Source organism: Monodelphis domestica, chromosome 1 (assembly GCF_027887165.1).
Source record: "Monodelphis domestica isolate mMonDom1 chromosome 1, mMonDom1.pri, whole genome shotgun sequence".
NCBI lineage: Eukaryota > Metazoa > Chordata > Mammalia > Didelphimorphia > Didelphidae > Monodelphis > Monodelphis domestica.
Window position 1 is genome coordinate 406,607,953 of NC_077227.1, and position 23,354 is coordinate 406,631,306.

Consider the following 23,354-nt stretch of genomic DNA (forward strand, 5'->3'; position numbering starts at 1 on the left):
ATCCAGGGGCAAGATAACAAACCACATATCCCTGAAGGATAACTCAATGATATAAAGATATTAGCTCCAACTTCCTTATGTTCACACACATCCCTCAAGATCAGGTAAATTTCCTTAAGGCAAGAATAGATTCCTGATTAGCATGAGAGCTGGATTTTTAAACTTAACCCTTTATAGACCAGCTGAATTCTGAGTCAAGTTCAGAGACAGATATCTATGACTTATACAATTATAGAACAAAAGCAATTAATTGGTATAGGCTCAATAAGTGATACCCAGATCAATTCACCTCATTCCACTCATTGTATATTGTTTGCTGTTGAGCCCCTCCTTCATCTTGGCTCCCTATTGCAATGAACTTGGATTTACTGAGTCAAATTCATTTCCTGAAACAAAAGTTAGTTGGGACAACTAGCTATTTAAGCAGTTGTTATTACTCTTTTCTGATAGTAGCACTATATAGGTATTCTGTTCTATTTTCAGAAGATTTTATGTTGTTATGCCCCCCAGGGGTAGAAGCGGGAGAGGTAGTCAGCAGGTCTTCTAACTCAGTCAGTCAGCCAGCATTATTAAGATTGTGCCAGACTAAGTGCTATGGAATGGGAAGTTAGAATCAAGTTAGTATGAAAAGAAATTGTGCTGCAGCCAAATACAAATTTGAACCCCTCATATAATACTAGTATACTTTTTGTGTTTTTTTTTTTATATTTGTGGCCTCATTTCTTGTAATAATAATATGTAGGACAGCCTGGAATCCAGGACGTTTCCAGATCATACTATACCATTTTGAGTTCTTAATGAAAAAATGATTCTATTTATTTAAGAAAATTCAGCCAGATTAGATCCCAGTTATTATAGATAGATTGAAATTCAGAAAATTTTTTTAAATGTCATTTTAGCCTTTAGTTTCACTACTCTCCCTGATTTAACTTTTTACCTAAATACTAACAGGTGCAAAATGAGCAGTTTTATCTCTTTTTTCTTCCCCTTCTAGTTTTGTAGGAGTACTGTGAGATTCTAGAAAGGAGAAATTAAAAAAAAAATAGTCTGGTTAACCTACAGTTAATACTATCTCTACCTATCTATGGTCGATTGTCATTTATTCAAGAACTAACTATGAGGAATGAGAATGGTATTAGCTGTTGACCATAAAAGGAACAATACCGTCTGTTGAAACTTTAATGACCCACCATCTTTCAATTGTTCTCTTTGTTCAGGTTCTACAATTGATCCAAGAGCGGAACAATATTTGTAAACAGATACACCTTCCAGCCCAGAGTGGAAGTAACCGGGTCTTGGAACTCATGAGAAGAGGGTCAGACTTCTTTGGGACCATTGACTTCCACCATTCTACTATCATATATTGCTATGTATTTTCACTAACCCTAATTTCAACATTGCTCATAAATCTGTAGACTTTGGAATTCAGTGTATATTCAACAAAGCAAAGGCTTGAGAAATTGATTCATATTTTGGGTTCTGCAGTTTTTAACATTAACATTCTCAGGCTTTGTAGCTACTCTTGATATTTATTCTAATGAGTATTGATACTGCAGAGATAACTCAAAAATAAATCAGAAAAGGGCAAGCTTGAACTTCCTTGTCCAGTTTGTTGGCCATTTTGGCACAGATTTTTGGAAATCACCTTAAATATTTACTTTTTCTTTAAAAAGAAATTAAAAGAATTAACACTACCACCCTTGGTGCTCAGATTGGGCTGATATAGGTTTTTGGTTATAGTAGGATTTTCCTGGACTTTTACCTAAACAATACTAAAAAAACACAAAATCTTTGGAATAGAGTATTTTGCTGAAACAGAAGAAAATTGTGGCAAAACACAGTATCTATCATCCTTTACATAATATAACTTAGTTCATAGTGAAACTAAGTTATTTAGTCCAAACTGTGTAAATGTGTTAATTGTTTTCTTTGCCTCCCATTGTAGATATACAAGGGAAGCTTATTTGGACTTGATTCACCATATCAGAGAGTCTGTTTCCGGTAAGCTTTTGTTTTTTAATTGATGCCTTTTGTTTTTTACACATTAAACATTTCCTACTATGTCTCCTACTCCCAGACATTCCCTTGTTAAGAAGAAAAACAGTTAAGTCAGGAGTTCTTCACCTTTTTTGTGTTGGACGAGAAGGAAGAAGAAACATTCACAGACAGTAGGTTAAGAACCTCTGAATTAAGCAAACTAGATGACCCAGGCAACTTCTTACACCTGTAGTCTCCCTTCTTTCTGTTCGGAGGAGGGAAGTGTGTTTTTTTTATCACCTGTCTTCTGGAATATTGGTCATTGTCTTTAAGTTCAACTTCCTTTTAATGTTGTTTTCATTTACATTACCATAAATAATTTTGAATATTAGTAGATATATTAGAATATTAGTTCATCTCTCCTGGGTTGTCTTAACTCAGCATCAATTCATTTGAGCCTTTTGGGTTTTTTTTTTAATAATTTCTTCCTTTTTTTTAAAAATGATGCTCTAATATTTCATTATATTCATTATGGCACAAAATGTTCTACCATTTTCTTATCCATATTCAGCTGCTTTATTTACAGCTTTTTATTACAGATCAATATTTATTAGCATTTTTTGCTGGCCATATTTTCCCCAAGTCACCACAATCCTTTAGCTCATATACAAGTAATTTTCATCTCCTAAAGCAGTTGTTTTGGGGTATCCACTGTAAACCTTAAAATTTCTTAGACTTATGAATGTTGGAAATTTCCCCATTGGGAAATTTCATACTGGAAAAAATTTCCTACTGATAGTAAGAACTCTATTGGAATGTGAAACCCCTTGGCATGGGAGGATCCTTCTCCTCCCTACTTAAGACTACTTTAGGACAGAAACCTTTTGCTAAACAATGGAAAGGGTTTTGACCTATGCTTAAGTATAGAACAGGAAGTTCTTTGAGTCATGATTGATTTTAGAATTGATACATTAGAGATATTTGGAATGATAGAACCAGGTCTTGAAAAATACAATCTCCACCCTACTTAGAGTAACAGGATTTAGGAAGGGCTGCAGCAAAGATCAAGATTTAATTATTTGAGAATATGACCTTCAACAGACATGTGCAAAGCCACAGACCTCTGGGTGGTCCTGGGTTAAACTAGAGCCACCATTGGCACAGGGGGACATCGACAGTGATTGGTAGATGTGAGAACTGAGGGGAGGGAACTTAGATGGTTTCCTTAAAGATGGCGGGGTCTGAGGACAGAGGGAGGAGAGTTTTTTGCTCTGAGAGGTTTTGCTCTGAAGGAGTCTGGAGGTGGAGGCCCCTGAGACTGTTTCTCCATTTTGGTCATGTGAGTGATAGGGTGATCTCTTTTCTTTGCCTCAGCTATCTAAGGGCTTGGGCCTTTGGCCCAGCCTAAGGAGAGGGGGTATTTAAGTCCTATTCCCTTCTCTCCCCTTTCTCTTTCTCTCTCTCTCTCTCTCTCTCTCCCTCTCTCTCTCTCTCCCTCTCTCTCTCTCTCTCTCTCTAATACCTTTCTTCCTCCTGTTTGTAATTAAAAACTCCAAAAGGTTGACTGCTGACTTGAGTTTTCATTTAGGAATTACATAGCTGAATTCCTTGGCGACCTTAAATTAATATATATCAGTCTTTTAAAGTGATTTCGATATGACACCATTTCACCATACTCTTTTATTCCTTTCAGCTTCCTTATTTTCTTAACAAATAATTAAGTACCTATTATGTTGTGTACTCTGCCAGATATTGGGAATATAAAGGTAAAAACTAACAATCCTTCTCTTGAAAGATGATTTTCTTTATTCTTTATCCTTTTTTTCTGATCTGTGTTTTAGCACTAGAAAGAGTTTAAAGAATACTTCAAAAGAATAATATACAAGAGTTGATACAGAATTTATTTTCCTATAAAGTAAATAAAGATAGGAAGAAACATTTTATTTCAAAGTAAAAGCATTAATGTCACTTATCATTCCAGACCCTTCTAAAGTTAGGTCTACTATATCCATACATTTCTTAGCAAGTTACTTCACTTTAATGCTTAATAAATTATGAATTCAAGCACCATGTTCTGGTTTCAAATCAGATAGGAGAGAGATCATGCTCTCTAAATGCATAAGCAAGGTCTGGAATAATTCATCTTAGGTTCAGAGTTCATGCAACTAATATTAAAATTATAGTGTTTATTAAATAATATCATGGTTTTTAATTCTGAAATTTAATCTCTTTCCTATTTAAGATTATAAAAATTATTTACCTGTCTGTTGTACTTGATTATTGTCTACTTTTTTTTTTGTATTTTATCTCATGGGGTAAATTGTATCTCTTTAGTAGTATTTAAATCACAAGGAAATTGCCAAATTTTCTGTATATTTTGAATGAACAATATCAAGCTGAAATTCCAGAGGCATTCATCAATGAAGAAGAACCAATTTGGAAACATGGGCTTGAATTTAAGTCCTTAAATCCAACATTTGAAATGAAAATAATTCTTTATTTAACCAGATAGAATTCTGGCTGGGAGCACAGGTCAGTCATAGGTATAACATGGCTAAATAGTCCATCTTGTTTGCCAGAGTTTAGCCATTCTTACTGTAAATGGAATTTATATGTGATAGGCTCAGAAAAGTTAAAGTAGACACTTAACCTGTATTTCAGTCAGTAAAAACTCTTGGTATGTGCCTGGACTACTAAGCTTATACTTCTGAATTATCCTCAGACCATAGCTAGAGTCCTATGATTTGTTATGGAGATTCATTCTAGGAAGAATGCAGAGAAACCAGAGCATGTCCAGAGAAGGGTGAGCAGGATATAAAGTAGCTGGAGACCATGCCATAGGAGGCTCTGTATAAGAAACTGGATCTTAATTGCTTCCCCACTTGGAATTATTTTTTTGAAAAGTCATTATTTAAGTGTTGTATTTGGTTAGATTTTGGCTTAGCCCAGTAAAAAGAAAGCATAGAGGACATGATCAGAAAAAACAAGTAGAAATGTTCTTGGTTAAAGAACTGAATTAAGAGTAATATGGAGAATGGCAAGAGGAGAATTTAGACTCAGTATAAGGAAAAATTTCCTAACCATTGCATATATCCAGAAGGAATGGACTTCCTTGGGAAGGGATAGATCCTCCTTACTGGAGGGTTTCAAGCAGATGGCTTCTTGTCAGATAGGCTCTAGACAAGGATGGATTGGACTAGATATCCTCTGAAATCTCTTTTCACAATTAGGTTCTTTGATTTTTGTGTATGGCAGGAGTGAACCTTAGCAGTGATTTCATTGCTGGATTCTGTGGAGAAACAGAAGATGATCACCTCCAGACACTGTCATTGCTTCAGAAAGTCCGATACAATGTGGGTTTCCTTTTTGCATACAGCATGAGACAGGTGAGTTCTGGGAACATGAAAAAGACTGTTAGATGATTCCTAATAGAGCCATCCTTGTGTCTATGGACATGGCGGACTTCTAGGTTGAAAACAGAGACAGAGGAGTGGCTCTATAGAGAGCCTCCACAGGGCCTTGCACAAGGTTGATTGTGTGATAGAAGAACTCTACTCTTTGCATGTATTGATGTCTATATTGGAAGATAATTAACATTATCCAAATTAATGACTTGGATCTTTCCTGACTCCTTCCCCCTCTCATTTTAGAAGACACGAGCATATCACAGGCTTCAAGATGATGTTCCAGAGGAGGTGAAGCAGAGGCGTCTTGCGGAGCTGATTGCTGCCTTCCGAGAAGGTGCCACAGAAGCCAACATGGCTATGGTTGGCCACATGCAGCTTATCCTTGTGGAGGGGGTAAGGGCTTCAGGAAGCTTTTTATCAGTCTTATAAGTAAATCTCTTCACTTTTCCCCTGTTCAGTGGACCCTCTTCATCATTCTGCCAGGGTAGACATGGACTTAGAAATTATTCAATGACAGGATAATTCCTTCCAGAAGTAATATAAATGTTTCCCTTAGTATGTTTGTGTCATATTGGCTCTTGTCAGGGAAATCCCAGGCATTCACGTGAATCAGACAAAGTGTTAGATATGTAAGTGGCACAACAAAGAGAGGATTTCTAAAAACCTCCCAAAGCCCAATCTGCTAGGTCCATGTTGGTGAACCTGTGGCATGTGTGCCTGAGGGGGCTGCTCTTTTCCCCCTTTCCACACAGACCTGAAGACATTTTTCACATTATATAGGGAGCAGGGGAAATGGAGGGAGCCTGGAGTATTGCAGGGGTTCAGAAGAACAGGGAGTGAGATATGGCGAAATGGGAAAGAAAACACTAATGCCTCTGATGTTCAGCAGTCCATCTTTAATCCACACACTAACACTCTACACAGCTATTGTTTTTACCCCTGGGAAAGTCATGCCCACCTAGCATAAGAGGCTAGACAGTCACCAAAATAGATTCTGGGAAATGTTATCTTCTTAGAATTGTTGGAAACTCCTTATCTTTCTTCTAGCAGTAACCAGCCAGACACCTAGGGCAATGTTCTTGATTAAGTTCAGCCTCCATGTGTCTCAAAACGTGTTCTTTTCTCTGAGATAATATTCCCAGCCTTACTTTGCTCAAGAATGCTAGAAGGGAGGGGAACAAGGCAAGAAGGACTTAACCCTTTGCATTCTTTATATCACCTGCCCCTCTGTCCAGCAGTCCAGTGGGAGTGCTTCTTCCCTCCCCTTTTAGGGTTAAGGGGGTGTCTCACATGTGGTGTGAGGGTACAGTTTGGGCACTCAGTCTCTAAAAGGATCACCATCACTGCTGTAGGTGATGGCTTATAGGTGAGTCTCCTTGCTTGGTATAGTGGATAGAGCTTGGGAACCAGGAAGACTTAAGTCTAAGTTCTGAATCTAAAGTACTGACTCTGTGACCCTGGGCAAATCTGTAAGTGCAATGCAAATATACTGATAGGAATTTTTCATTGGGAGTTCCCAAAGAATCTAGCCTTACCCCTACACCAAAAATAGAGTGAAACTACTTATTAGTAGGATTAAGAGATCATGAGATTTAGAGCTGAAGACAGTTTTAATGTTTACTGTGTTCAGATCACCTAGGATAATAAAAGAATTAGCACTTGGTTATCTATACTGATTTATCTAGCATCTAGATTAAGATTATTAGCTAGCATTATTATCATTACCTTTAATCAATATTTTATCTTGAGCTACACAGGTTTTTAGATTACTTTTCCTGTCTTTTTAGATGCTGAGTGACCAAAGAGTACAAACTTAATTTAAAAATTGTCCATACATAAGTAGGATGGTAATTCTACTACCAGTAAAATCCCATATGCCCATCTTTTAGAAAGGATTTTTTTTTTTTGCTACTAAGCTGCCATCTTGGCTCTTCCTTCAAAAAGGATTTTTTTCACAATGAAATATTTCCCTAAACTCTTCGTCCCATCATGATTTGAACCTGCTTTTGCTATAGCTACATGACAGAAATTATCATTGTGGCAGTTTGTGATTATTTTAAGATAAGTCGGCCTATCTCTGGGGTAGGATTGTAAAGCCTTCAATTTGCCTTTTTTTTTTTCAGTTAACAAGCATTTATTTTTTTCTTCCACTTATGCTTCCAATTTAAAATGAAAAAATAAATAAAATGTTTGTAATACTATAAATAGTAAAGCAAAACAAATTTCATACATTGACCATGTCTAAAAATCTGTTTTTTTTTAATCTAGCAACTCTCTGTCAGAAGGTGGATAACTATTCTAGAATGACTATACCAATTCACAACTCTACCAACATGTATTAATGTGCCTATTTTTTCTGCAATTCCTCCAACATTCTTCATTTCCCATTTTTATCTACTTTACCAATTTGATAGATATAAAGTGGAACCTCAGAGTTGCTTTAATTTGCGTTTATATAATTAATAATGATTTGTCACTTTTTCCCTTAAATGATAGCTTTAGTGACTTTATTTGGCAACTGCCTTGTTAATTATTATTATTATTTTTTTGAGACTGGCTTTCCCTATTGTATCCAGGTAGGTAGTGCAGTTCATAGACCTAATCTCGCTGTTGATCAGCACAGAAGCTTTGGCCTACTCTTTCTTTCTGAGCTAATTTCCTCCTCCTTAGAGAGCCTAGTGATTATCTTGCTACTCCTAGGAGCTTACCAGTTGGTGCAAGACTTAATATGAACATTGGGTCAGTTTTAGCCCCACTGAAGCTCAGAACTTCTGAACTCAGACAATCCACCAGTGTCAACTCTTTTGATAGCAGACAGTGCAGGAGTGTACCACCTCACCTAGCTGTTCATAAATGTTTGTAAATTGAATCAGTTCCATATATATTTTGTAAATGAAACCTTTATGAAATTAACTTGTTTTGATCTTTTTCCCTATTTAACTGTTTCTTTTTCATTTTAGTTACACTGGTTTTGTTTATGCAAAACTTTTCAATTTTAATCAAAATTATCCGTTTTATCTTCTATGATCCTTTCTCTTGTTGGGTTATAAACTTAATACTGATAAATTATGTGAATTTTCTTTTCTCTTATTAATATGAGTTATATAATATTTATAGTTTTCCTAATGTTGAACTGGTCCTTCTTTTCTGGTATAAATCCAACTTGTCATAGTATATAATATAAGCTCTGTGATATATTCCTCTAGCCTTTTTAAAATATTTTATTTAAAATTTTAGTTTACATTATTCAGTGGGTCTGTCTATTGTTTCTTTCTCTAGTTTTTTTATTCTTGTTTAGATATCAAGACCTTGTTTGTATTATAGAAGGAATTTGGCAAGATCACTTCCAATTTTTTTTTGCAAACAATATTTGATAGAATTCATTTGTAGATCTATTTGATCTCAGTTTTCTTTCCTTTAAAGTTCACTTATGCCTTGCTTAATTTATTCTTCTCTGTTCTCTGTTTCTTAGTCTGGTTCTCTTCCTATTTGGATAGCTCTGATTGTTAGGGAGTTTTGTCTCACATCAAACCTAAACCTACCTTTTCTTTTTACCTCTTCTAGTTTTGCCTTCTGAAACCAAACAAAACAATTCTCTTTTTTTGGTAAAGATATTTTCTTTTATCAATTACATGTAATAACAAATTTCCACATAAGTTTTCTGGAGTTATATGATCTGAATTACCTCCCTCCCTCCTTTCCATCCCTTCCCCCTTCCTGGAGCTGGCAAGCAATGTGATCTAGATTATACATGTATTATCATGCAAAACATTTCTTTATTGTTCATTTTTGTAAGAAAATCCTACAAAACCAAAATATCCAAATAAAAAACAAGAGAAAATAAAGTGAAAAATCATATGCTTTGATCTGCATTCCATCTCTAACAGTTCTTTCTCTAAAGGTGGATAGTGTTCTTTGTCATACATCCCTCAGAATTATCCTGGATCATTGATGTATTGCTAAGAATAGCTAAGTCTTATCACAGTTGATCATTCCACAGTATCCCTGTTACTGTGTACAATTTTCTCCTGGTTCTACTTATTTCACTCAGCATCAGTTCACATAGGTCTTTCCAGTTCTTTTTGAAATCATTCTGTTCATTATTTCTTCAAGCTCAATAGTATTCTATTACCAACATATACCATAGTTTGTTCACCTATTTTTTAATAGGTGGACCTTACTTCAATTTCCAATTCTCTGCCACCACAAAAAGAGCAGCTCTAACAAATAAATTTATACAAGGAGGTCCTTTCCCCTTTTGTTGATCTCAGAGAGAAACCTACTAGTGGTATTATTAGATCAAAGGATATGCACAGTTTTATAGCCTATAGGCATAGTTCAAACAAAACAACTCTAATCTTTTTTCCCCAGGATAGCCCTTCCCTTACTTGAAAATAGATATCCTGCTTCTCCCTTAGTCTTATCTCGTCTCCAGGTTCAGCATCCCCTAGGGCCTAAGTCTTTTTCCACAGGTGGTTTGAATTCTAGGCCCTCAAGCATCCTAACTATCTTCTATATTCTCTCCACCTCATCATTTCCCTTCCCAAAATATGGTGCCACAAATTGAACACATTTCTATTGATATGGTCTGAGTAGGGTAGAATTTGGAGAGTCTATAACCCATTTATTCCCAGAACTGCTATCTCTGTTAACAAAGATTACATCAGCATTTTGGCTACTGATTCCTACTGGGTAAGCTCTCCATTAACACTGCCCCTCCTCCTCCCCCAGAGTTTGATAAATATAAAAAATGCTTTTGAGATTAAAATTCCCCTTCAGAGATGTTCTTACCCACCCTCCCCTCTGCTGTCTAACCATCCTGATAAAAATTGGTAATTTGCATTGTGCTTTTCAAGAATCTTCTAGTTCCTGGCAGCCATGCCTCAAAATGGAAATAAATCTTCTGTGAAGTAGTGAGTGTCTCATTTCAATAAGTGTTCAAACATACTCGGTGATCTCTGCCTGGGAACATTAGAGTGAATTAGTTGGTTGTGTAAGAAGTTGGAGCAAGGTTTCTAAGAAGTTGAAGTAGGACTAGGGGTTTGTGATCTTGCAGATACTGCAATGGCATTAAAAACTCAAAGCATCTTTTCTCCTCTATACTTTTCTTCTTATGTCAAATTACTGACTTCAGAGGTATTTTATAATGCATGTTCTTTTTCTTTTCTTCTAACTTTTTTTTTTAATTTTATTTGGTCAATTTCAAACATTATTCCTTGGTTACAAAAATCATATTCTATTCCTCACCCCCTTCCCCCACCCTTCCCGTAGCCGACGCACAATTTCATGTATCTTTGATCAGAACCTATTTCCATGCTATTGATATTTGCACTAAGATGTTCATTTAGGGTCTATATCCCCTTTCATATCCCCTTCGACCCATGTAATCAAGCAGTTGTTTTTCTTCAGTGTTTTTATTCCCACAGTTTTTCCTCTGAATGTGGATAGTGTTTTTCATAAGTCCCTCAGAATTGTCCTGGATTATTGCATTGCTGCTAGTAGGGAAGTCCATTACATTCAATTGTACCACAGTGTATCAGTCTCTGTGTACAATGTTCTCCTGGTTCTGCTCCTTTCACTCTGCATCAATTCCTGGAGGTTGTTCCAGTCCCCATGGAATTCCTCCACTTTTATTATTCCTTTGAGCACAATAGTATTCCATCACCAACATATACCACAATTTGTTCAGTCATTCCCCAATCGAAGGGCATCCCCTTATTTTCCAATTTTTTGCCACCACAAAGAGCGCAGCTATGAATATTCTTGTATAAGTCTTTTCCCTTATTATCTCTTTGGGGTACAAACCCAGCAGTGCTATGGCTGGATCAAAGGGCAGACAGTCTTTTATCACCTTTTGGGCATAGTTCCAAATTGCCCTCCAGAATGGTTGGATCAATTCACAACTCCACCAGCAATGAATTAGTGTCCCTACTTTGCCACATTCCCTCCAGCATTCATTACTTTCCTCTGCTGTCATGTTAGCCAACCTGCTAGGTGTGAGGTGATACCTCAGAGTTGTTTTGATTTGCATCTCTCTGATTATAAGAGATTTAGAACACTTTTTCATGTATATAATGCTTGTTCTTTAACTTACTAGTCTTGTCCCTCTTAACTTAGAAAGTTGTTTTTAGAGCAAATGTAATAATTGACAGTATGGTCAGTGTGATGGGCTTTGGAAGAGGATAAAGTACCATGCCAATGTAGTGGCCAATGGATAGTTTTTTAAGCCAGGATGTGCTCACAGTGGTACTCTTCCCTTGCTGCTTGGTGGCTTCACCTTGGTTTATCAATCACTCATTAGTCATTGTGACTGATTATTGATTCAAAGGATGCTGAGTTAGTTTACAGTTTTTCCTATTCTTGAGATTTACCTTCTCTTGAAGTTACTTTGTGTTATTCCAATTCTTCATGAGTGCTCTTCCCTCTTCCTCCTGCTTGTCCATTGTTTAGGGCCCAACTCAAGTCTTGTCGCTTTTTTAAAGTTTATATGACCACCACAGCCCCTCTGCTCTTTCTTCTTTTCTGATTGTTAAACTAAAAGCAGAAGAAACCTTAGAGCTTATCATGTCTGTCAGACCTGGCAGACAGGGGGGTTTGGCCCAAGGTGAAGGAGACCAGAGTGAATTAATACAGCAAAGCTTTATGTAGAGGAAAGAGGGGTCATAGGAAGATGGGAAGCCGATGGCAGTTGAAGTAACAATGGAGTGGGGTAGGGGAGAGTGAGAGGGAGCAGGAAGGAGATCAGTTACAGCAAAGATGGGGGCAGTCTCTTATAGGGTGGTTATCTGGGATGAGGTAACCTGGATTACCTCTGTTGGTCCTGGTGAAGTTCATTATTACCTGGGTGAAGTTCATTAAATGGCTCTGAGGGAGTGTGGAACCTTGGTCTTTGAGGGTAGGAAGTTCTCAGGCCTGATGGTCAGTGATGTGGGAAGTCATATGTCCAGACCTGTCAAGAAATTCCTGGTGTCCTGCCAGGTTTTACTGGAGCTTTGTCCCACGGTTCAGACAGGTGCTGGGGGAAGGCAGACTCTAGTCCCATGATCTATCCAAGTCAAGCTCCCTCATTTTGAAGATGCATTAAGTGGCCTATAGAAATTAAGGTCTCACAGGTAATTTAATAGCAGAGCAGAGATTTGAACTCACATCTTCTGACTCCAAATCTAATCTCTCATTCTGCTGCATAGTTTAGCACTTGTTTATCTGTTGTTGCCTTCTGCTATACACTATTGCTCCATGTTACCCAATTTTGTCCCCTTAACTAGTTGCTAAGCTGTTTGGTATCTAACATTCTCTGTAAAGACTAATGCATACCAGCATTGCCTAGTTGCTTAAATGGCCCCCAGTACATTTTAGTTGAGTGGTAGCATTCTGGTCCTTGATTCTCTAGCAGTAACATTCCATACTATTATTTTCAAAGATTATCAAAGCCAGAATCAGTTCATATTCTGCTCTCCATAATTCTGTGATCTTAAATGGTTTAGCATTGTGTTCCTATTCTTCTTTTTTCTTGATATAGCATTCAGTTCATGGCAGATAATAAACACTGTTATTATTATCCTGGACCAATCCTTCTAGACAGGGAGTGCAATTTCCCAGCAGGAGTTTGGTTTTTAATTTAAAATGCTACATTTGACATTGTTGTTTCCAGTTTGCTATTGTGCAGGGGTATTCAACCATGGATACAAATAATTATCCTTTAAAAATTTAGGGATATTTTTTGTTTTTATATCACCTTAATTTCTTTCCCTCTTCCCCTTAGGGAACCAGTCTTTTATAATAAAGCATTTTTAAAAGTCCAGAAAAGCAGTTTAGCAAAACTAATCATCAAATGAAGTCTGATCATATGTACAATATTTTATACTCATGCTTTCTAGTCTCTGGAAAGAAGAAATGGCAGGGAATTTTTGTGGAGACAAGAATGGTTATTATAATTAGAAAATGTTTAGTTCCATTGATTTTGCTCTTTCCATTTACATTTTTGTGGTCATTGTATATGTTGTTTCTCTGTTTTTTTGTTTGTTTAAAAAAAAAATTTTTTTTTAAACCCTTACCTTCTGTCTTGGAGTCAATACTGTGTATTAGCTCCAAGGCAGAAGAGTGGTAAGGGCTAGGCAATGGGGTTTAAATGACTTGCGCAGGGTCACACAGCTGGGAAGTGTATGAGGCCAGATTTGAACCTAGGACCTCCCGTCTCTAGGCCTGGCTCTCAATCACTGAGCTACCCAGCTGCCCCCTGTTTCTCTGGTTTTGCTGACTTCAGTTTGCCTCAGTTCATAGAAGTCTTCCCATGTTTCTTTATTTTCTTCATATATATTATTTCTTATATTAAAATAACATTCCATTAATGTAGCTTGATTTGTTTAAGCCATATACCAGACCCAAGTTACTATTCTAAATATCTTTCACTGCCTTATATGTGACCCATTTTATTCTCTCTGCAGCCCAGTAAGCGCTCTACCACTGAGTTATGTGGAAGGAATGATGGAAACATCAGAGTAATCTTCCCTGACATAGAAATGGGAGATGGCATTGATTGTAGGGGCCTAATCCGAGCCCAGCCAGGAGATTATGTGTTAGTGAAGGTATGTTTCCATTTTTAATTTAAATTTGCTTTAGAAAATGAACATTTAATTTTTCTATTAGACTTGTTTTAATAATTATTTCAATAATATTTCATTAATTTCTGGCATGACATTCATTCTACTGAAATCCCAGTTACTCTAAAAATGTACTTCTCAGTTCTTATCTTGAATCAGTTCTAGTTGCTGTTGGGTTTGTAGTGATCAAAGGAAAGGGACAGTGAAAAATGCATTTTTCCATTGCCTCATTATCTTCCCAGCAAAGAGCATGAGATCCAGAATAGGAAGGAAGAGAAGAAGAGAAATATATGTCTTTGTTTCTACCCCTCCCCCTCTCGCTTTAGGGAGATAAGGATAAACTCTAACCCATCCCTAGTCTTCTTGCTGCTCTCCATTATTTTTTCCATTCCTCATTCCTCTTTCTTTCCTTCAAGCCTTATCTGATTCTCCTTTGGCCTGCACCCCAATGCTTCATTTTCCATCATATTTAGTCTATGGCTTTTCCTTCCTACCCACTTCTCCATCATCATCTCCTTTCTGTAGTGAGAAAATAATAACATTCAAGGTATAATTTGGTTATAAGTGATTAATTCAATAGGCAGTTAAAAAGCAATGGCCAGAGGGCAGCTAGGTGGCTCAGTGGATTGAGAGCTAGGCCTAGAGATGGGAAGTCCTAGGTTCAAATCTGGCCTCAGACACTTCCTAGCTGTGTGACCCTGGGCAAGTCACTTTACTCCCATGGCCTAGCCCTTACCACTCATCTGCCTTGGAACCAGTACAGAGTATTGATTCTAAGATGGAAGAGAAGGGCTTTAAAAAAAAAAGAAAGGAAAAAAATGGCCAATGGAACTCCCTAATTAGTCCAGAGACCCCAAATACATACTAAAGCAAATTATTATGTCCCCAAAATAATCATATAAGTCTGTTCAATTTATTGTAACAGAAACAATTGACTAGGATATAATTCAGGATATAAAACTAGGTAATCTAATTTCTAATTGGAGGAAAGTTTAGGGGCTTTCCAAATTGGGAGGGAGAAGAAATAGATTTCAGTTTTTTTGGGAGGAGGATGAATAAATTTTGGGGTCCTTTATTCATAAAATGAAAAAAATTTTTTTTAATTTTATAGTATTTTATTTGATCATTTCCATGCATTATTCATTAAAGACAAAGATCATTTTCTTTTCCTCCCTCCCACCCCCCGTAGCTGATGCATGATTCCACTGGGTATCACATGTGTTCTTGATTCCAACCCATTGCCATGTTGTTAGTATTTGCATTAGAGTGTTCGTTTAGAGTCTCTCCTCTGTCATGTCCCCTCAGCCATTGTAGTCAGGCAGTTGCTTTTCCTCGGTGTTTCTACTCCCTCAGTTTGTCCTCTGCTTATGGATAGTGTTCTTTCTCCTAGATCCCTGCAGATTGTTCAGGGACATTACACTGCCACTAATGGAGAAGTCCATTACGTTTGATTATACCACAGTGTGTTTGTCTCTGTGTACAATGTTCTCCTGGTTCTGCTCCTCTCTCTTTGCATCACTTCCTGGAGGTTGTTCCACTCTCCATGGAATTCCTCCACTTTATTATTCCTTTTTGCACAATAATATTCCATCACCAACATATACCACAATTTGTTCAGCCATTCCCCAATTGATGGACATCCCCTCGTTTTCCAATTTTTGGCCACCACAAAGAGCACAGCTATGAATATTTTTGTACAAGTCTTTTTGTCCATTATCTCTTTGGGGTACAGACCCAGCAGTGCTATGGCTGGATCAAAGGGTAGACATTCTTTTATCACCCTTTGTGCATAGTTCCAAATTGCCCTCCAGAATGGTTGGATCAGTTCACAACTCCACCAGCAATGAATTAATGTACCTACTTTGCCACATCCCCTCCAGCATTCATTACTTTCCATAACTGTCATGTTAGCCAATCTGCTAGGTGTGAGGTGATACCTCAGAGTTGTTTTTATTTGCATCTCTCTGATTATAAGAGATGTAGAACACTTCTTCATGTGCTTATTAATAGTTTTGATTTCTTTATCTGAAAACTGCCTATTCATGTCCCTTGCCCATTTATCAATTGGGGAATGGCTTGATTTTTTGTACAATTGATTTAGCTCTTTATAAATTTGAGTAATTAAACCTTTGTCAGAGGTTTTTATGAAGAATTTTTCCCAATTTGTTGTTTTCCTTCTGATTTTAGTTACATTGGTTTTGTTTGTACAAAAGCCTTTTAATTTGATGTAGTCGAAATTATTTATTTTACATTTTGTGATTCTTTCTATGTCTTGCTTGGTTTTAAAGTCTTTCCCCTCCCAAAGGTCTGATATATATACTATTCTATGTTTACCCAATTTACTTATGGTTTCCTTCTCATAAAATGAAAATTTGCTGATTGATTATATCCACCTGTACACCTATGAAACAATAGATGATTTATATAATCTCACTTCCCATGAATAAATAACTCCCCAAAAGAACAACAAAATGGAGGAGAGTACATGTGTCAGCACAAGATGGAGTCTGTGCTCTTAAAGTGGAATATTATTGGTCCTTCTGATTCTCACACTAAAGTAACTGCATTTTTTACATAGTCTTTAACTTAATATCTGCAAGCCCTTACCCTCCAGAGCACCACTGGTACATATATTTCTCTGTGGGTTTTCCTATATGTATTGAGTAAGAAAACTTGGAATTCTCCAGCAGTAATTCTTCCCCAAAAGAACTACACATAAATTCTTTTAAGAATTGGTGCTTTGGGGCCTATTGACCTTGTTTTTGTTTTGGCTGACTTTTTTTTTCCAGATCACCTCTTCCAATTCTCAGAGCCTGAAAGGAGTTGCTCTCTGCCGAACATCTCTGCAGGAGTATTCTGCACATTGCTGACCTGAATTGACAACCACAGAATTCTTCTGGATGCCCATTTGTTAGTGATTGCTGTGAAAAGATTCTTGGGTGGTCATAGATTGGACTAGATACCCTCTGAGGTCTCTTCTAGCTCTCAAATTCAGTGACAAAATGGAGCATGTTTTGCTAAAGAGAAAGGGGGAAGTGACAGGTTACTTGTGCGTTGATAAAAAAAATTAATAAGAATTGATAGGAAATAGTCTTCATATAGACATGACATATGGAAAATGAATCTTTGGGATTTATTTGTTAGATATATCTCTAAGAATCACAATTAATTGATTCACCAACAGCTAAAATGTTTGTTTTTTCCTCTTTTCTCTAATGTTATTTTCCATTGGTCAGTCTTTTGGGGAACTCTGTGAAATTCAGTCAGCCATTGTTTTGTTTCTTCAACATCAATTTTCTGATTTAGTTGATATGTGATAGATGTTTAATAGATAAACTTTCATCTTATCTTGCATGGCACCAGGACTCCATACCACTCCTTGATGTTTCTACCCCAGTAATGCGACAAGATATTCCTTTCTCTTTCCCAGCCCCACCTTAGTGTGCTTTTTCCAATCCCACTTTGTGTTGACTTTTTAAAAAAAATTTAAACATTATTTTATTTGGTCAATTTCAAATATTATTCATTGAATACAAAAATCATTTTCTCTTCCTCCTCTCCCGCCACCCCTCCCATAGCCAACGATAACTGACACACAATTCCACTGGGTATCACATGTGTCCTTGTTCTGAACCCATTTCCATGTTGTTGGTATTTGCACTAGGATGTTCATTTAGAGTCTTTATCCCCAGTCATGTCCCCTCAGGCCCAACAGTCAAAGAAGTTGCCTTTCTTCGGTGTTTTTGTTCCCACAGTTTGTCCTCTGCTTGTGGATAGTGTTTTTTCTCGTAGATCCCTGCAGGTTGTTCAGGATCACTGCATTGAAACTAATGGAGAGGTCCATTACATTCCATTATACCACAGTGTATCAGTCTCTGTGTACAATGTTCTCCTGGTTCTGCTCCTCTCACTCTGCATCACTTCCTGGAGGTTGTTCCACTCTCCATGGAATTCCTCCACTTTATTATTCCTTTGAGCACAATAGTATTCCATCACCAACAGATACCACAATTTGTTCAGCCATTCCCCAATTGAAAGGCATCCCCTCGTTTTCCAATTTTTGGCCACCACAAAGAGCGCAGCTATGAATATTCTTGTACAAGTCTTTTTCCTTATTATCTCTTTGGGGTACAAACCCAGCAGTGCTATGACTGGATCAAAGGGTAGCCATACTTTTATCACCCTTTGGGCATAGTTCCAGATTACCCTCCAGAATGGTTGGATCAATTCACAACCCCACCAGCAATGCATTAATGTCCCTACTTTGCCACATCCCCTCCAGCATTCACTACTTTCCTCTGCTGTCATGTTAGCCAACCTGCTAGGTGTGAGGTGATACCTCAGAGTTGTTTTGATTTGCATCTCACTGCTTATCAGAATATGTTGACTTTCCTTGACTGAATATGTTCTTTGAGGGAGGGTCTGTATTATATTTGTCTCCCCAGGACTCAGCACAGTGCCTGGTACATAAAACTTGCCCTCTTCTGTCTCCTTTCTCCTTTTCTCTCCTTTCCCTTTATCTCTTTCTCTTTGTATCTCTTTTTCTCATAGCTTAACTACTGATTGAAGAGTTAAGAGTCAAAAGGGACTTTAGAGGTAAAATCTGTTTTAATACCTCCAATTATAGGGCAATTCACTATTTCCAGCACAGCACATTACATTTTAGGGGAATTTTTTATTTTGAGATAAAATGTGTTGCCCTGTAACTTCCACCTCATTAGACCTAGTTCTGCCCTCTTAAGACCAAGAAGAACAAATTAATTCCTTTCCTACATGATAAACCTTTAAGTAGTTGAAGGCAACAATCTTATACCTCTCCCCACCTAAATCTTCTTTTCAGGTTAAACATCCTAGTTTCTCCAAGTGATCCATTATGACATACTTTCAAATCCTCTTCCCCTCCGATCATGCACCACTTTTGTCAATATGCCTCTTAAAACATAGTACCCAGAATTGAATGTTTTTATTCAAATATGATATATGATCAGGGCAGAACCCAGCAGGACTAATTTCTCATTCTGAAAATTAAACTATACATGAAGCCCAAGTCTTCATTAGTGTTCTATTTGGTTATCTGCCACACTTGACTTATATTGATCCTGTGGTCCACTGGGCCTCTTGCATATGAGTGGTCTAGTCAAATTTCCCTTATCCTCTTCTTGTGCAGTAGGTCAAAGGCTTACTTACTATATCATAAGTGGTCTGGTTAAATCAGTATGACTGATTACCCAACTCTCAAACTCATGATACTTTTACTAGTTACTAGCTATAGAATGAAATCCCCCTACTTTTGGAGAATTAAGGAAAAGGAGTCACTTTTTCATTTTTAGGTAGAGAAATGAGGTCATTTATTGAGCAAATAGTTACAGAAATGCAAAGAAGTACTGGCTGCCAAGGCATACTTCTGCTTTTCCCACATTTGATTTAAAATGATTAGTTAGATTAAAATGGTAGTCATTAGTTGAGTTTTGACACTCAAGAACTCCTTTAATCACATGGATGTTCTTGGCTTAAAACATCAGAGAAAAAAGGTACGTCAGGACTTTGGTCTTGCAGGTCTTCTGGTGGAGACTGGAAAAACTCATCCCAACTCCAGGTTTGTTGTTTTAGTTCATTGCTATAAGATCACCCTGAGGAAGTGGGAGAAGAGAATAATTGTTCATGATATAACTTCTTATGATTACAAAGTACTTTCTATGCATCAGTCCATTTATTCCTTACAACATCCCTATGAGATAGATGGTCATTGAGCCTTCAAGAGATTAAATGATTTTATGAGGTCATACAGTTGGTGACTGGTGAAACTGTGAACCGGGGTGTTCTATTGTTCTTCCTGCTAATCCATGCTAAGCATGGATATTCATGAAACCAAGAAATAGATACTTTTAAGAGTTTGGTTCTCTGATTATTATTTCTATGAGAAACAAAGTTATGATGATGAGGTGAGAAGACCAGGAAAGAAGATGGGATTGTGATTATCCTGACTAGGAATAATGATGTCTGGCTTTCATGGCCTTCCATTATCTGATCCTACCCTATCTTAGATTTTCCCATTCAGATCTTCCTCCCACCCAAACTCCTAGCACATAACTGCAGTGGCCTCATTCCCATTATTTTTTCAGATCGCACTGATTCTTCAGCTCATCTCCAGAAAACCTTCCACAGGTCTCCCAAAGTGCCCTGAGCACTTCTTCCTCTCAATACCTCTTGAATTGATAGTATCACATTTAGTATAATATCACCTACAGGGGACACTGAACAGACATTTGCTAAATGAGAAAATGTATTTATATAATCCACAATATTAGGCACATCATGCTTACAGGATGTTGAGCTGGAAGGGCCCTCAGATATCTAATTAATCAACAAATATTAAGCACCTTCTAGATGTCAGTCACTACTTAGGCAATGGGGATGCAAAGACAAAAAAATATACTGCCCTCCAAGATACTCATATTGGGGAGAAAATAGGCAACTATATAAGTATAAATACAACAAAGTAATTTGGGGGAGGGGAGAGAGAGAGAGAGGAGAGAGAAATTGAGTATGTGTGTAAAGTGCATGTCAGTTAAAAGGAGGCCAGTTTGATAAATAGCACCAGTAGAGTAAATAGAAGGGATAAATGCTTAAGAAGGCTGGAACAGCAGTTTGACATTGGTGTAGGAAACTACAGATTTATAAAGCAAGAGAGTCCTCTGTTCAGCCTTCCACTTTAGGAAAATCCCTTTAGCAGCTATATGAAGGATTGATTGCTTAGTGGGGAGACCAGGGGCACAGAGACTAATTAGGAAGCTCTTGCAGTAGTCCAGATCTGATGTGATGAGAGCCTGGGATAGCTTTGTGCATAGGGAGGAGACAGATGTGAAAGAAGTTCTAGAGATGGAATTTGGCAAATAATTGGATATATGGGAAGAGAGACAGTCAGGCTAAGACTCTGAATCTAGGTTCCTGGAAAGACAGTACCCTTGACAGAAACAGGGAAATTCAGAAGAGGAATAGTTCTAGGGGTGAAAGGCAGAAATAAATATGATAATATGAGGGATTAAGGTAGTAACAGGAGATATTAAGCTTTTTTTAAAAGATCAGACTTGTGATTTCAGTAGTATAAGGAACTCCCAGTGTAGAAACCTTTTTATCAATGCAAGTGAGAACCTGCTTTGCAATTTATAGTCTTAGAGTATTTCCTTAGACACTAATTGGTTAATGAATTAATCCATGAATATGTGTCAGAAGTAGGACTTGATCTCAGGTCTTGCTGACACCAAGGCTGACTTTCCACCATGCCTAGTGTCTCTTGGTCAGTGGATCTGGGGATAGGATGTCATAGTATCATGGACTTAAAGATGGAATGGGCCATAGAGATCATCTAGTCCAATTCCATTTCATAGAAAAGGAAGCAGGCCCAGAAAGGTGAGCTAGTCCAAGGTCACACAGGTGGTCAGTGACAGGTCTGCATAACTTAGACCCTCTGATGCTAAATCTGGAGCTTATTTCACTGCTTTATGATGTCCCTAAGGCATACAGAACACTGGTTCTAGCTAGGCAGAGAATCAAGGTAGTTTTTAAGAGAGTGACAGAAGCCAGGAAGATAGTATCCCAGTCTTGAGAGCCTTTCTTGGTCTTCCTGGGAAGATCCTCAGGGATCTGGGAAAAGAAAATGTCCAGGTTGATCCTTTTTACCTGTTTTGTAAAATGACATTTTCCCTCTTGTACACCTGGCAGATGGCATGAATTCGGCGGTGTGTTACACTGTTTTAAATTATCTGCAATGAAAGAAAAAACACTCTCCTGAAATGTAAACTAAAAAAAGTTGCGCTTCTGCTTTAACTTAATAGGATTTGAGGAATTGAATCTTCTCAACCTGGGCCAACTTCTGAAATAGCCTTTCTATCACATTTGTGCACATGGAAAATATTTCCCATAAAAGGCTGAAGCAACCTCAGGAGAGATCTGAGCAAGCCTGGATTTTCATGCTAATTCTCAGTGTACATAAGATCATAAGATTTAGAGCGAGCAGGGAGCTTAAAGATTCCAGGTCTAACTCCTTCATTTTATAGAAGAGGCAACCACAGCCCAGACAAGTGAGTTGAGTGACTTTCCCAAATTCATACAAGACTTGAGAAACTCAATCTTAAGATCTATTAGAGTGTGAAGATGGGCAAATGGGGAAACCATAAGGGCATAGTTTCATGACAGGACATCATGAAACTTTTGTTTATGAATTTGCTACTAGTGGCATAAGAAGGACATGTGCTCTGAGTTGTTTCTTCAGCAGTGGAGATGGATGACTTTGAACCATTCACACATTCCTCCCAGCTCTCTGTTGACCAAAGGCTTAATACCAACTGGCCACAGGGAAACAGAACCCTTGTTCATCATTAGCACCACACACACTTTCGTGGCCTGTGCATTTAATGGACAGAAAACACAAATTAGCCATATTTTGTTATAAGACACCAGAGGTACTTATTTAAGCTGTGGAGCTTTTCAAGAACTCCGTTTACATCAAATCATAGGATTGAGAGCTAGACAGGAGCTTAAAATCATTTAGTTTGACACCCTCATTTTACAGAAAAGGACATTGACTCGTTTAAGTACATAAAAGCAATAACAGAATAGGGCTGGAAAAAAAACAGATAGTAAGATGTCAAATTCGTTATTCTTTTCACTCTACTGTTCTGCCTTCAATGCTGCTGAATGAATTAAGTATCAACTCTCTTTAAATAGTGCAATTGAATAATCCACAAGTCTTCAATGATAGAAATACCAGGGCTTTTGCCCACTGTAAAGACTAGGACTTCAAAATGGTAGGGTATCCACAAGGAGGGACCCTATAACACTAGGGTCATAATTATGCACATGCAAGCTATAGAATCCACAGTGACTTAGGTCATGCATTCTGTCATTATTAAGTCACATTTTATCATTACAAGGCGACTAGGATCACATACTAGATCACTTACTCCTCTAAGTTTATTAATAGCCGATTCAACTTACCATTCATTTTTTTCACCACTTCAGCAGGCATACTTTTTATTATAGTATTGGCAAATTCATTCTATAAGAAAAGCAAAAGACATTTTATTTTTTAGGTTGTCAATTTTATTTTTTAAATTCTGCACTTGGCATATCAATCAAATAAGAAAATTTCCCAGAACAGAAAAAAAAAAAGATTATATATGAAACTACGAATCTCTTAAGTATAGCTTGGTGTATGTGTGTATGCATAGGTATACACATGTATATATGTATATATACCATATGGTATATACAGTATATATAATAAAATATACATGTATATGTAGTATACATCTTTATAGCCATACATGACTATATCTGTTGAGCTATACATACAAAAATATAGACACAT

The 23,354-nt window shown here is 37.3% G+C and overlaps 1 protein-coding gene and 1 long non-coding RNA gene across 3 annotated transcripts in view; one reads left to right on the forward strand and one right to left on the reverse strand.

The window, feature by feature from the left end:
- CDK5RAP1 (CDK5 regulatory subunit associated protein 1) overlaps window positions 1–19,031 on the forward strand; it is a 35,016-nt gene extending 15,985 nt beyond the window's left edge. For both annotated transcript variants that reach the window (XM_016428426.2, XM_056811937.1), the window contains exons 9-14: window positions 1,218–1,315; window positions 1,946–2,001; window positions 5,233–5,363; window positions 5,628–5,777; window positions 13,829–13,969; window positions 16,774–19,031. In XM_016428426.2, coding sequence (XP_016283912.2) covers window positions 1,218–1,315; window positions 1,946–2,001; window positions 5,233–5,363; window positions 5,628–5,777; window positions 13,829–13,969; window positions 16,774–16,854 — 657 coding nt within the window. In that variant the 3' untranslated portion in view covers window positions 16,855–19,031. The remainder of the gene's footprint in view (window positions 1–1,217; window positions 1,316–1,945; window positions 2,002–5,232; window positions 5,364–5,627; window positions 5,778–13,828; window positions 13,970–16,773) is intronic.
- Window positions 19,032–19,319: 288 nt separating this feature from the next.
- Window positions 19,320–23,042, reverse strand: LOC103099804 (uncharacterized). The gene is made up of 3 exons (XR_008915232.1): window positions 22,982–23,042; window positions 21,665–21,747; window positions 19,320–19,614 (listed from the first exon to the last, which is right to left on the reverse strand). It is a non-coding gene; the product is annotated as an uncharacterized LOC103099804 (long non-coding RNA).
- Between the last annotated feature and the right edge of the window lie 312 nt (window positions 23,043–23,354).